The sequence below is a fragment of the Pseudorca crassidens genome, chromosome 18 (genome assembly GCF_039906515.1).
Source record: "Pseudorca crassidens isolate mPseCra1 chromosome 18, mPseCra1.hap1, whole genome shotgun sequence".
NCBI classification, from domain to species: Eukaryota; Metazoa; Chordata; class Mammalia; order Artiodactyla; family Delphinidae; genus Pseudorca; species Pseudorca crassidens.
Window position 1 is genome coordinate 70,894,442 of NC_090313.1, and position 15,339 is coordinate 70,909,780.

At 43.7% G+C, this 15,339-nt stretch overlaps 1 protein-coding gene across 6 annotated transcripts in view; it reads left to right on the top strand.

Moving 5' to 3' along the window:
* The window catches only part of STARD13 (StAR related lipid transfer domain containing 13), a 222,108-nt gene that overhangs the window by 191,923 nt on the left and 14,846 nt on the right, over window positions 1-15,339 (top strand). For 5 of the 6 annotated variants that reach the window (XM_067713429.1, XM_067713428.1, XM_067713430.1 and 2 more), the window contains exons 5-7: window positions 4,943-6,342; window positions 7,411-7,584; window positions 8,740-8,899. In XM_067713429.1, coding sequence (XP_067569530.1) covers window positions 4,943-6,342; window positions 7,411-7,584; window positions 8,740-8,899 — 1,734 coding nt within the window. Of the gene's footprint in view, window positions 1-4,905; window positions 6,343-7,410; window positions 7,585-8,739; window positions 8,900-15,339 lie in introns of all 6 variants that reach the window. The other variant, XM_067713433.1, reaches the window with a different exon arrangement.

Consider the following 15,339-nt stretch of genomic DNA (forward strand, 5'->3'; position numbering starts at 1 on the left):
GCTGGTCTCAACCCTGTTCAAGACAAGTCCACTGATCATGAACTCGTATAGCACAGCCTTGCCAAATGGTGACAAATGGTTTTAATGCTTACTCTCAACGTCTGAACTTATCTCAGTGACGACTAGTAAGTTTGAGGACTGTCAACCCCTTAACCACACTTCGAGTAGCACTGCTCTTGAGTTCCTTCTTTCTAAACCAAACCATTAGTTCTTTCAGTCATCCTTCATAGAAGGTTGTGGTGTCTAGATCATTGGCCATTCCGATTACTCTTCTCTAGGAGTAAATCCCTTTCCACGTGCCCCTGAAAATGTGGCTCATTGTTCCTGATGTATGTGACCAGGCAGAATACAGTGGGTCTGCAACCTTCCAAGTATTGAGATTCATGCTTCTGGTCAGGTATCCTAAGGTGGGTGATCATAGTTTGGTAGCCACATTACATGGTTAACTCATATTAAGCTTAAATCTGCTACAACTCTCAAGGCTATTAATAGGAACCAAGCCTTTCCATCTTGCACATCCTATAATAGATTTGTGAAGTTATGGTCTTTATATTTTACTTCATGAAATTTCATCTTATTAATAGGCCGTCCTTCAATTCTGTTAAGATCTTCATGCATCTCGATATCACTATGCTCTAACAACAATAATTAGTTTTATCTTGCACTTTAACATTTATCGGGCATTTTCATATATAATCTCATTTGATCCTGTTGACAAACCATGCTAAATGTGTATTGTTATCATTTCCATTTTACAGCTGAGAAAATTGAGTCTCAAAGTGGGTGCCTTGCTCAAGATCACTTATTGAATAATCTGTGCCATCTTCACATCTAAAAAACATGAATTCTTCTGACTCATTCAAGTTATTCTGAAAATGGGCATAACCTGAAAGCACCCCCCAGAGATCTCTCCTTCAGTTACTTTCAGTCGTTTGATCACACTCTTTGATGGAGTTACTCAACCAGCTACTAACAAAATGCTCTGTAGCCTCCAGCAGTTTGCTGTCTTGGCCACAACAATATCGAGAGAGCCTTTTGTCAGCTCCTGGCTGAAATCCAGACACTCCACGTCTATGGTATCTCCATGGTTTACTAAATCATTAAGATAAGAGAATAAAGTTAGTTTGGTGTGTTTTTCTCATAAACACATCTGACTCCGAGAGGTTTCCATTTTGCATTTCTAAATAATCACAGACTATTTGTTTTTAGCCTTAAAAAAAAAACAGATGAAATCTGATCATCTTAAACAATCAGTACACTTTCACAGTTATTGGGGAGTCTGCTATGTGCCTGACCATCTGCTACGCCGTGAATGTATAAAAAAACTAAAACTCTAGTGTTTTTCATACTGTGAATCATGGCCTGTTGGTGGATTATCAAATGAATTTGGTTGGTTGCAAACATTTTTTAAAAAAAAATGAAATAGACTAAACTAGAATATAAAGTATCAGAGGACAAAGATAATTATTATAGTATGAATTTCTTTCTTTCTTTCCCTTTCTTTCTTTTTTTCTTTCTTTCTTTTTCTTTCTTTCTTTCTTTCTTTCTTTCTTTCACTTTAGCATAATTTGTATGTGGGCCTTGAGTAGTGATGGAAAATGTACTTTTTAAAATTAGCAGATAACATTTATTGAACACTTAGTATGTTCCATATACTGTTCTAGGTACTGTATATGGATTACTTCCTTTTATGCTTCTTCCATTTTTATTGAGATATCATTGATGTAGAGCACTATATACGTTTAAAGTGTACAGCATGATTTGACTTACATGCATCATGATTCCCACAATAAGTTTAGTGAATATCCATCATTCCATATAGATACAATGTGAAAGAAATAGAAGAAGAAAATTTTTTTCCTTGTGATGAGAACTGTTAGGATTTACTCTCTTAACAACTTTCACATGTAACGTACATCCGTGTTCATCATATTTATCACGTTGTACATTGCATCTCTAGTACCTATTTATCTTATAACTGAAAAATGTATTTCTTACTGTATGTCACTATCAGTAGTTTCAAAGATCCTGCACTAGTGGGAAAAACAGACACAGAATCATGTCAGTACCCTTTGGATGTACTATGATAATTGCATGCACAGGGTACTAAAGGAGATGGGTATTTTTTTCTTTTTTCTCTGTTTTATTTTTGATTTTTATTGCTTTGGTTTTTGTTTGTTTGTTTTGGTTCAAACCATCTAAATACTGCAAAATTTCCCTGAACTGTTTGCCTTTTTTCCCAGGAGTTTACCACTTTCTCATATGCCTTGGTTGGGTTTTAAATATCCCTTTTTTGCCCACAGCTAGTATAATAAGCTCCTTAGAGCCTAGCAGACAGGGGCAGGCTTTCCATCCCCAGCCCACAGTGCCCGCTTGGCATCTTTTCTAAACCAACATAAAGAAGTCCTTATCCAACTAGTATGTGGTTTGCTAGCATCAGTAACCAAGTTTGGGCTCGCTTTAGAGAGCTCGTTGGAGCTAACACTAAATATTGTAGTTTCTATTTTTAAATATCTGTATTTTCTTTAAAAGCATATCCTTCTTTTGCCTTCTCAGAAGCTATTTGCTAAAAGGCTTTTTCAGAATGCTTACTTAATATCAACTTCTCCTCACTAGCTTCCTGAAATGTGACATGAAAATCCAATAAACTAAACCTTCAACCTATCACAGTACCTGATATTTAAATGACTCTCAGATTTCAGGGTTTATTGTATCCATTACAGGGAAAGAGGAAGTAGAAAATGCTACAAAGAAAGTATATTTTTGACTCATCATCCTATAGTCTTGCCTTTTTTTCCATTTGTACAATTTTTAAACTCTTTCGCCAAAGTTTTGTACAACGTTTTAAAAACTCAGAGCTAATTTCCTACTGTGTTCCCACAGCTATGGAATTCTTTGTGAGTACCATGCTTTTCTACCTTCTTTCACCTTATACTTGAAACTTCAAATGTGTCATTTAGTCCAACTCATGTAAGCCTAGATTTTCAGGAAATAAATAAGAATGGGAAGACCCCACATTTATTGACTAAGCATCTGTTTATTTTTCCTTGAAAACAATATATTGCAAAGTCCAGAGAAGATAAGGTGGATGTCAGATATGTAGAAAGATAGATAAGCCATCGGTCTTACACGGACAGGTAGCATAGAAGCCACTGAACAGACACTGAAAAATAACAAATGAACAAATACTCCTCAGTGAGGGACTACTAAATGCAGTACTTCATTTAATCCCCACAGCGAACCTATGAGGCAGGGCCTATTTTTACTCCCATTTTATAAATGATAAAAACTTACTTTGGAGAGAGTGAGCAACTTGTGTACAGTCACCTAAGTCTAACTGGTATTAACTACTAGCACTGGGAACCAGGTCTTAGAACCAGATGTCAAAATAAAGTGAAATAAACTTAATCCAATTAACTACACACACACACACACACACACACACACATACACATATAGATATATATAGAGAGAGCAGTTACTATATGCTTGATGAACTTACCTGTAAATGTTGAGAGTGGGTGCTTGTGACATGAGTTTAAGTTAGTATTATAATAAATGCTACAATAAAGATCTAAACCTAATGCTACAGGAGTACAGAGGGAGTGCAGTCACTGCCTTGGGGCTGTGCTGAAAGACTTCAAAGGGACACATGAACTGAGTACGCAAGAATGGTCAGGGACCAGGGAAGGATGTGGGGACCATATATACCCCTTAGGCTCTTAATCCTGTAACAGAGCTGGGTGTTGGGGCGTAGTTGCAGGTCAGAGAACAGAATGCAGGAAGATTGGGAGGAACAGCTGAAATAAGTAAAGCACACTGCAATCAGGTCAAAAGAGCTTCGAATGCCATAATAACACTTAGGAGGGCTGAGGGAAACTGAAAGCTTCTAAACTGGGAAATCCTGTGATCGTACTTGGATTACACTTGGAAAGCTGTTTAGATGGAGAAGATGCTGGCCTGGTTTTTACTGTGATAACCCAGCCAGAGGTGCCAAGGACCTGCACTAGGGAATGGGAGTGAAGATAAGAGTAGGGGAGCGGATCTGAGAATCATTTCAGAGTTGGGTCTTGGTCATACGCATGGTGAGGAGAAGAAGGAGCAGATGATTCCGTTCATCTCAGAAGGAAATTATTTAGATGGCCTAAACAAAGCCATCTCTGGGAACCAGACTCTCCTCTCTCAGGTGCTACGAATTCAGGCAGAACCCAGACAAGTAAGAGAAATGTGTGAGGTGCAGCAGGTACGACAGGACAGAGCAGTGGGGCCTCGGCACCCGGACAAGCGTGTCCTACGAAGGCACTCCAATTCAGGGTTAATTAAAACCAAGAAGGCCGGCCCGGCCGTGCAGGCTGGGTTGGACTCTCCTCCACCAGGGGTCTCTAGAATAGCTCCCAAGTTTCTACTTCCAGGAATTCGGAGATAATTTTGCCGTTAACTTACACAGGGAACATATGCTAAGAATCAAGTCTGGGAGACTAAGGAGTGTTGGCTCCGAGGTTCAGAAGAGGGAAGCTGGAAATATGGTCCTAGGGCTCCATGAAGAGGTTTCAGGGAAGAAGTAAATGCATTTTATGGCAGGATTAAGTTTCTATGCGAAAAGGAGAACTACAGGTGTTTTATATTTAGGCTGTCTCGAGGATGGTAATTACGCCCTCTTTGTAATCAGGCAAGGAAGCTTCTCAGAGAGGAAGGAAGGCAAACTGAAAGGAAGAGAGCTTTGCGGGTTGGGAAGGAATCTTCCAGCTACTGGGAAGGAAGAGGGTGTAGGGACCATAAAGACGGTGGAGGGACCCAGCGAAGGTGCCCAGGAAACCCAGAGAGCACGCGCGACAGGGAAGGAAGGAGAAAAAGGAGGTGGGGGTACCGTGCCTGTGCTCACCTAGATTCCCCTCTCCATCCCAGCCACCTGTAAATGCGCGTCATCCTTGATGTTTCCCAGGGTGACGACTCTGATGAGGAAGATCTCTGCATCAGCAACAAATGGACTTTCCAAAGGACCAGCCGCCGGTGGTCTCGCGTGGACGACCTCCACGCAGTGTTTCCCGGCGGAGACAGAAACGGGTCGTCAGGAGACATTACGATGAGAAACACGACCAGCAGTGAGAGCGTCCTCACCGACCTGAGCGAGCCCGAGGTCTGCTCCATTCACAGCGAAAGCAGCGGCGGGAGCGACGGCCGCAGCCAGCCGGGCAGCTACGGCGCCGGCCGGGAGGCCTTGGACGGCCCCGGGCAGTACTGCGCCCACGGCCCAGCCATGCTGGACGCCACGCTGGGCGGCAGCAGCCTCCCGCCGTCCCCCAGAGACGGTCTCCAGCACCCTTTGCACCCAAAGAATGAGAAGCCCTCCCGGGCCAGAGCCAAATCCTTTCTGAAACGCATGGAAACACTGCGAGGGAAAGGAGCGCAGGGAAGGCAGAAGGGGTCCGGGCGGACCGGGGGCTTGGTGATCAGCGGCCCGGTGCTGCAGCAGGAGCCCGAGTCCTTCAAGGCCATGCAGTGCATCCAGATTCCAAATGGAGATCTCCAGAACTCACCCCCCGCTGCCTGCAAAACAGGGCTTCCGGGCCCCAGCAAATGGAGCGGTGAGAGCAGCCCGTCGGAAAACAGCAGCAGCGGGGTGAGCACGCCCGGCCTGAAGGAGCGAAGATGCCAGGAGGCCCACAAGCGCGGGGGCATGTACTTAGAAGACCTGGATGTGCTGGCGGGGACAGCACTGCGGGGTGCAGGGGACCAAAACCACGCACGCGAGTTTCATTCCCAAGAGAACTTGGTGGTGCACATTCCCAAGGACCACAAACCAGGCACGTTCCCCAAGGCGCTCTCTATCGAAAGCCTCTCACCAGCAGACAATAGCAGTGGGGTTAACTGGAGGACTGGAAACATCTCCCCGGGCAGACGACCGGGCCCTGGGGCCGGGGAGCCCAGGCTCATGGCGTCCTGCCACAGAGCGAGTCGAGTTAGCATCTATGACAACGTCCCTGGCTCCCACCTGTATGCCAGCACCGGGGATCTTTTGGACTTGGAGAAGGACGATCTCTTCCCTCACTTGGACGACATTCTGCATCATGTCAACGGGCTCCAAGAGGTAGTGGATGACTGGTCCAAAAACCTGTTACCTGAACTGCAGGCACATAACGCACTGTCCGGAGAAGCTGGCTTCTGCCCCTTTCCCCCTCCTAGTCAGATCACCTTAGATTTCGAAGGCAATTCTGTCTCCGAAGGTCGGACAACACCCAGTGATGTGGAAAGAGATGGAGCGTCTCTTAATGAATCAGAGGCTGCTGGGGTCAGAGAAAGGAGGGACTCTGGAGTAGGGGCCTCTCTGACCAGGCCAAACAGGTTGGTGGCATGACTTTGTGAAATGATGTTTAATCCATTTCATAATAATTATGGTCTATGTATTTAACAAACATTTATAGAGTACCTTCTAAATATTTAACACTGTCCTAAGTGATGTATGTGGTTGGGGATTATTTGAACAGTAGTAGTATGTCTTTTGTGCAGATACTGTGGTGATTGAATCCATGTTAACTCACATTCATTTCTCCTAGTGTTTACCCTTTAATTCAATCTTGGTTTTATGCAAAAAAAAATTTTTGAGCTTCTTATGTGCAAAGCACTGATGAGAAGGTCCATGACCTGTGCACAGGCCCTTCCCATGACCTTGCACAGCATCTCTACCCCAAATTTTAAACTTTTAAAAAACTCCATGAGAAATTTCTGAGATCTAAGGTGTATACACACTTCATGTTTATTTTGGCTTGAAAATGCCGATTACTACGTACATAAAAGCTGTTGTACAACGACCATTTCAGAAGCTCCTTAGACAATGGCCCTGGCAGGGCCTAAGCAGTAGGAACAGCCTACTGTATGTGCTGCTGGGTTTCTCACTGAGGCAGTGACGGCTCTCGGGGCTCATTGACTGACGTGTCATCACTTCAGTAGTGCTTCGTCAGTGCTGCTCACCAGTCAGAGTGCGGAGACAAGACAGCAGTGTGACAGTACTCTACAGCTCCCAAACGTTTGCGATCTCTGGCTCTCTCTCTGTCACTGTCTGTCTGTCCGTCTGTCTGAATGTCTCTCTCTCTCTTACGCACACGCACAGTCTCAGCTGCTTTCAACACTTTGGGAATGAGTTTAGGAATAAACAAACACATAAAATTTATTATATCACTTATTTAAGCCTCCTAATGAAACAGATAATGACTTTTTCCAGATTTATCAGACTTGCGAAAAATAGTTTCTTCTGTTTCTTCTGTACATTTTGTGTCTTCTGTTCCATTTGCTTGGTGGTTTTCTTGGCTCGGAACCTATTTTGATTAGCTACTTAACAATTAATAACATCCTGTATTTTCCGATAACACGTGCCCTTTGTGACTGGCTTCTCTGACGGTCTTTCCGGTAAAGGCGACTCCGGTGGAACAGCTTCCAGCTCTCACACCAGCCGCAGCCGTCCACGGCGTCGCCCCACATCAGCGGTCAGACAGCCGGCCAGCTGAACCTGCTCCAGCGCTTCTCCCTGCTTCGCCTCACGGCCATCATGGAAAAGCACTCCATGTCCAACAAACACGGCTGGACGTGGTACGTAGCCCATTCACCTAGGAGGGGACTGTTTGTTCCAGGGCTCAGGGTGCGATCGCGAACACTTCAGTATTTACTTTGTGATTTCTGAAGAATCCGTTCATTGCCTTCACTGCCAATCTCCTGAAAATAATGCCCAGAGTTCTGCCTAACTGCCCGCCTCTGGGCTGCCAAAGCTTCGATCCAAAGCTTCGATGTGATGTAGCCTGCAGGAAGCATTGCTTTATTTGTAGCTCTCTGTCAGTTTCCAGGGAAGGCAGTCAGGCTCCAAGAAGAAAAAAGGACAAGTAAAGAGTAATTAGTTGTGAACAGAGACATTAAAAATAAACTTGCCATCAAGTAATTTTGGCAGTTTGCAAAGAAACATCTGTTTCTTGCACCTTCTGGCCCAATGCAGAGCTCAACACTTACAGCACTGCTTCATTCGAAGAGCACTGAACTCTTCAAATGCAGTTCTGCTTTTATTTCACTGGCAAATGAAAACAACAATATGCAGGAAACCTTTGGAATAAGGAATTGACAAAAGCATATGTTGGAACTTGAATGTGGACCTATTTTAGATGATTTGGTGGATTTGGAAAAAAATAAAATGTGTTGTTAATTGTCATATAGAAGAATCGGCAATGCTTTTATAAAAATATTTTAGAAAGTTATAAATTGCCTGGTTAAGTCAATATATGCTTGTGTATTAAAATTTCCTTTAAAAGGTAGAACTGGTTTTAGAAAAGTAAGGATATAGTCTAGAAATGTGATTTATCTTCTCTCCCCGTCTTTCTCCCCCAACCCCAACCAGATTTCTTCTTCTTGATGTATTTTTTAATTTGTTTTGTTATGTCTTGTTGGGGACGTTTAAGTGTTTATCACTCGAGAAGTGTGTCTGTCACCATTAAACTGGAAAGTCGAGCACTTGATTTGAAAGCAGGGCCATAAATCCATTCTGCTAACGTGAGTCACGCTGTTTAATAGTAGAGGTCTAACAGAGGCACGGGGCACACACAGTCCTTCCATGTAATGTGAGTAATTAAGAGAGAAACGTTGAATCCCCCCGTGCTTGTCCAATATGCCAACAAAAGCTTGGCTTCCCTCTTGCTCTCACAGCCTGTCCCCACAGTGTGCTCCACGAGGCGTGCATGACCTGCTTTCTGTGACTTCTAGGGCAGTTCCAAAGTTCATGAAGAGGATGAAAGTTCCTGATTACAGAGACAAGACAGTCTTTGGCATTCCTCTCATCGTTCATGTCCAGAGAACGGGACAGCCCCTGCCACAGAGTATCCAGCAAGCCCTGAGGTATCTACGCAGCAACTGCCTCGATCAGGTAGGGCCGTAAATCCCAAGCACGGCCTGGGCTGTACGGAGTGCCCGGCAGAGCCAGACCTGTCCAGGATCGGACAAGACATGCCTCTCCAAAGTAAAAGGCCTTGCGATCTTTGTAGGCCAGTATTTAATCTGACCAGGTGACATCCTTGTCAAGCTGTGTGAGGATGTTTCCTCACTGGCAACTTGAAGGACACCCTGGAGTGACTGCAGAAAGCTAATGTGAATCATTTGTACCCGTGATGGCTAATTTGTGTTCCCCCGAAACTGAGAGTAAAGCTGTCTACTGCATTTCCTTTTAATTATGGTCTCAGTGCCACCATTAATTTCACAGCATTCTGTTATCCCTCTTTGTCTTTTTTTTTAAAACCAGAATTAGGTCTTTATATCTCCCTTTATTAAATTTTTTTTGAAGCAGCGCCATGACAAATTTATTTATATCTTTCAAAAAGTTTATTTATTTATTTTTTAAATGTGCAAGTAAAATAGGAAAATAGGGACTTCCCTGGCTGTCCAGTGGTTAAGACTTCGCCTTCCAATGCAGGGGGTGTGGGTTCAATCCCTGGTCAGGAAGCTAAGATCCCACATGCCTCAGGGCCAAAAAACCAAAACATAAAACAGAAGCAATATTGTAATAAATTCAATAAAGACTTTAAACAGGGTCCACATCAAAAAATCTTTTAAAAATATGAAAATAATATCAGCTAAATTAAATATTCCCTCATCTTGTGGAGTTGATTAAAAAGCTCAAGCTAAACAAAAGTCTTGGAGATCATTTTTGTCTCCAGGACTGTGGGGGGCATCACAATGGTGGACTCTGATTGGCCCAGAAAGCAACCCATCCTATGATTAACCAGGCCAAGCCTTTGCTCCTCGGAATTAACACTCATTAGTTTCTCTGTTAGACATTGGGTCCAAAATGAAATTCTGCTTGATAAATTACAGCCTTGAGTAGTGGGGGTATTTTCAGGCAACTGTTCTATAATGGCTTTTGTTCATCATACTCTGTAATGCCCTGTGAATAATCTGTGCCAACCTAAGACTATTTGCACTTCTCATTGATTTTCCCTTGGCCTTGGGCTCAGCGGACAGGAATGAGCTGAGCTACACGAATTCATGAACTGATGCTTGTCTCTACCCCAATGCTGAGATCACGCTAAGAATCAAGATGGTCTCTTAATGAATCCGATACCAGTTTTCAGTAAGAATGAGAGTAACTTCTTCATTCGATGCCATTGCTGATTGAACTAAATGCATTATTCCATTCTCCCTTCCCACTCCTAATCTAGGTAATACCCATGCCTACATTTTTTCATATTTAGATGTTATAGTGAGGGTAACAGTGGTTGCTGTTCCTGTTGTGGTGGTGATGGCTGCTTTGTTCGAGAAATGGCCTGGATGGCTTGCCTGTTGTTTCCCAGAAAGAAGGGCGGTAGGACCACTTGTCTAAAGCTAATGGTGCTCATCTTTGGCAGATGCCCCAATATTAACTGACTTGTGAATAACATCCCAGTAGAGCAATCCATTGAATCTGGTTTGTTAAGTGTTAGATTTGGGGTTTTTTTCATTTTAGAGTTTTTATCAAAAGCACACCTTCATCAAAGGTAGAGGGTCTGTGGGTGTTTTACTGAGGAAACTTTTTGGGGAGGTGGGCTCAAGTGAATATTTGGAAACGCCCACTCTAATCACTCTCTTCTGCAGCCCTGCGAGTACTGCAACCACGCCCTCTGGCATAGGACTTCGTGGCTTCAGTTGTACTTTTACTTAGTGCAGACCCAAGATTGTATTTTGTGGAGAGTAGCCTGTTATTCGGACACATGTTTTTCCAAGCTTCTCAGTTTTCCTAAGGGTGTGTAAGACTCATCTCCCCTCTTGGCCGGTTCCCTTAGAGTGTTCGGCTCTGCCTTTTACCAAGCATAGAAAATATTCTGTTCCAAACATTCTAATGGATAGCCAGCTAGCTGATGCTTATCAGCAAAAGCTCTACTCAGAGAAAACAGTGTTTGTTCAGGAATGCTTAAAGTAAATGCAGGCCATCTGTGCCATTCATTCAATAACAGTAACCTTTCTTGCGTGCCCAGCATGTTTCAGGGATCATATTAAGTATCCTGTAAGCATTGCCTCATTTAATTCCATATCCACCCTGGGCAGGGTTAGCCCCTAGGAGGCAATGGTGGAGCCAACACTTGCTTGAAGATCTATCTGCAGAGTCCAAGTTTTTAACAAGTGCACTTTGCTACCACCTGTTAGAATTGCTTGTCCCAGTGGACTTTGGGGTGATGCCATCTCTAGCATTGAGGGACACTCTGAAAAGTGGCCCGAAACAACTCATTGATGAATTCACTCTCAGGATTGTGTTGATGACGTTGATCATTATATCATGTGGTGTCTTTTCTGTAAGAATGAAAGAATTTTTTTCTCTGGCCCCAGCACCTGAAAAGATGGTTGTTTTTAGATAACTGGTCTGTATTTATATGAGGTACACCAGACTCATTCAGCTGGATGTGTTTTCCTCTCTACACTGGCTGCTAGAATTATTGAAGCCAAATGCACCTTCTGCCTGTAGTAAATATATATAGTTTGGGGGCATGAATTTTGTGTGTGAACCTCATTCCTACTTCCTGCTAACCTTTTCTATCTTTATTTTCCTTTTGCTCTAGTCCTCTCATCTATTATCTTTAATTGCATCTTACTGTACTTTATAGATCACTGTAAGTCACCTTGAATTCTTTCTCGAACAAGATTGGGTATAAATGCATTGTAATACCACCACTCTACTCACCGCATAGTCTTTATGTAGAATGGAAACCAACCCCGCCCCCTGCAGATTCTGAATAATGAATATCACCGGCATCACTGCTGTTACTGGGCCCAGTGTCCTGTTTGAAGACAAAGTCATATGAACAGAGAGAAGGACAGTGGCACCGAAACCCGCTCAATCTCTACTCACTGGCTTATTCCCAGCCTCCATTTCAGGCCTATAACTATTTTTTTTTTTTTAAATCTGGAAGAACGCCACACTGAAAAACAGTATGCTGGCAAAGCTTTATAAGAAAAAAGACTCATTTCATAGACATAAATACTGATTCTAAATGTAACCGCAATGAACAAGGCAACCCTTCTCTTGTATCCGTCAAAAGAAAAAATCCTCAAGATGTCAAAGGGACTTTCGTGGAATCCAGTTCCTCCCCTTATGGGGTACCCAACACCAGCAGGGCCCCCACCTTGTATGTCCCTCCCCTTCATCAGCACACAGTGTGGGCAGCACACAGAGCCCCCCTCTGGTCCCTGTGAAGAAGGAAGGTGGTCATAGGAAGGGACAAGGGGAAACTAGAGAAACATAATAAGAATCGAAGAAAACCAGGCTCAGGAGGAAGACTGTTTTAGAGATTTAAGAGCAAACTCGAGCAAATAAAAGCCAATGAATCAGAAAAGAAAGAGGAGGGACAAGAGTCACAAGGAAGGAGCGGACACACACGAGATGAGGGTCCTTCCTTCGCCAACGGCACCTCCTCTGAAGGGAAGACTCAGGTCTACACAGGCTCTTGAGATCTCAGCCCCCCGGCCGTGCAAGACCAGAGGGTCTCAGAATACTCTTCCTCTAAACCCCCCTTAACTGGCTTCTCTGCTGCCTGCCTGCCTCTACATGGTCCCCTCGAACCACCATGCAAGACTGCCCCAAGGCTCAGCCCCTCACCCCAGGGAGGGAGGCTGCCTGCCGTGAGCTCAGCTTCTCTCCCTCATGCTACACATTCTTCTCAAACATTCATCGCAAACAGCTGAAGTCAGCCCATCAGGGTCCTGAAACAAGACCACCGTTCCACCTGCACCCCCAAGTGCAGAACAGCTTCCACGTGAGGAAACACAGTGTATCCATTTTTGCCCTGGCAGCTGGCTGGAGATGAAATAGGGAGTTTGGCCTTCGGTTCTGAACCATTTGTATTCAGACGCAGCAGTTTGTGAGACGAGCGGGCTTTGTGGCTGAGCTTTATTTCTGCCCTACATCAACTGCACAGAAGGATGGTTATACCCAGCCCCTGATGAATATGAAGTCACGAAAGAGAGTGGCTAAACCTGCGGTGCTCCAAATAAGAACCCACCACATACTGTTCTTAGGAACCTCTCTCTCTCTCTCAATAAAAGCAACTTTTCTTCATTAGCGGAGCACATCCCTAAAGAAGAGGAAATGCAAGTCCTGACAAACATCATTAAGTGCTGCAAGGATTAGCATAAACAGGATGCCAAGTAGGAGATTTAATATTATTTAGATGAAATTTGAGTTCTAATGCAGCACTCATGCCCAGGCTCTCCTTCTAATGGAGCAGTAAGTTTTAAAAGCCCAATTATGCTGGGAAGACACTTCATACTCAGTACAAGTGTCCTCGACCTGCCGCCTGTTCATCACCCTCCCTGCTGCCTACCTCGGGTAAGATAAGTGATGTTCCAGCGCCTATCTGTTTAAATTACACTTTGAGTCCTTGCTTTCTCATAGCTGAGTTTTTGGGTAGAAGACTAAAGAGAGAGGAAAGTAAAACTAGATCAGAGCAACACTCATTGTTCATCCTTTTATCTTTAAAATGAGAGATTATGTGCAAGAGAAAAGCTTAAAAAATGGATTTCGCATTGCTGACCTCTATTCTTACCTTTTAAGAGAGTCTTAGAGCCGTGCTTTCGAGGTACATGAGAGCAGGCCCTGCTGTGTAATTTGTGGGGCCTTGTGCAAAACGAAAGTGCAAATAAATTATGAAGAATTTCAAAACGGTGACCGCAGAACGTTAAACCAAGTGTGGGTCCCCGTGTGTCTACCCAGGTCACCCGCCCACCAGTGACAGACACGGAAGCAAATGAAAGACATTTCACACATCTTGGGTCCTCCTCGTAATGAAGCTGAAGGGTCCGGAGTTGCCTCCCATTGGCTATGATGACAAGGGTGCCCTTAGAAGAAAGCCATTTTAAAGTGGTTTCTTTGGTCCTCCACTTTTTACTTAGAAAAAAAAAAAAAAAATTAGCCAAAAATGCATATTTTATCACTGCTCTGAAAGCTTTTTGCAGAAGAAATGATGGTTGCCAACTCCATGGGCCAACACCCCTGGTTGCTCTATGATGATGGCTAGGAGAAGCTCTTCTCTCTGGTTCCAGGACCTCTACATCACTAGAGGAAGCTTCTATTTACCACGCCCAGGGAGTTTTTCACTCCAGGGACCAGAAGCCCTGCCCCCAAATGGCTTAAACTATAGAAAATTCCCACGGTCACATGACAAGAAGGCAGGAAGCAGGACAGTTCCAGGGTTAGTTCTTACATCAGCTCAGTGACATCTTTGAAGACAGGCGCCCTTACCATCTTTCCCTTCCGCCATCCTCCACTCCAACATCTGGAGTCTGATTTCAGACCACCTTTACTTTATTAGGCTTAGGAAAAAAACTTTCCTTTGGTGCTTCCAACAAAAATCCCCAGAACCCACAGATATTTCCCACGTCCCTTGGATGATAAGGGTGGGACGGGAAGGTTATTGTCAGAAATTGAGGCAGAACAAATAAATACCTGACAACCCTCTGGACATCCTGTGAGATCTAAGTCAGAACAAGCAGCTCGGAGCCCGCAGCTGGAGAGCTCCAGACATGTCTAAAATAATTAAAATCACAATATTTGCTGAAACTAGAAAGAAACTTGGAAACAAAACAATACAAAGAAAACATCACTGGGATGTGTGTGTACCTGCACGTCACTGTGCACCCAGAATCAAAGCCAGCAAGACACAGAGGACAAAAGAGGAATCTCGTTCTGCAATGTCCTCACAAACACTTGTCTGCTTTATTCTTTTTATAGAATCCGATCAATATTTCTCTACCATTAAAACATAATAATAACAGGAATTCTCAAATGGAATAATACCAACTCACAGGAGGATATCTGTGAGTCACACTGAGGAATTCACCTCTGGGGCACTTGGCTTCTGAGAACTCCCGCGCAGCACGGCCCTGAGGCACGGTCCCGGGCCTCCTTCCAGAATCCGAAGAGTTGAGATGTAAACACATCAAGGCTGGATCTCACTTCGATAATCACTCATTTGACATCTTGAACTTTTCTTTTGACAGGACATGCTTTCTTCTCATGCCCTTTGATGAAACTTGGAGTAGTTGCCAGAGGAAGAGAAATGCTCTTTAGATTCTTCTTGGCAATGTTTTGCATTTTCTAGACATTCCAAACTTTAAGAATAAAAAAGAAAGCAATTAATATTTTAAGTGACACTATGCCTTAATATCCTGTTCTGTGAAATTAGGGTGGTAAGCCTTGGAATGCCAAGAAGTATTACTAAGAATTCTGTCTTTATTGCCACAAAAAGTAGCGGTGTATAATTGCCCCTGCGATCCATTCAGCTGACGTATACAAAAACCTGAGTATTCTCTAATTGCTTGGAATTCTTCCCTTGCTGTTACGCA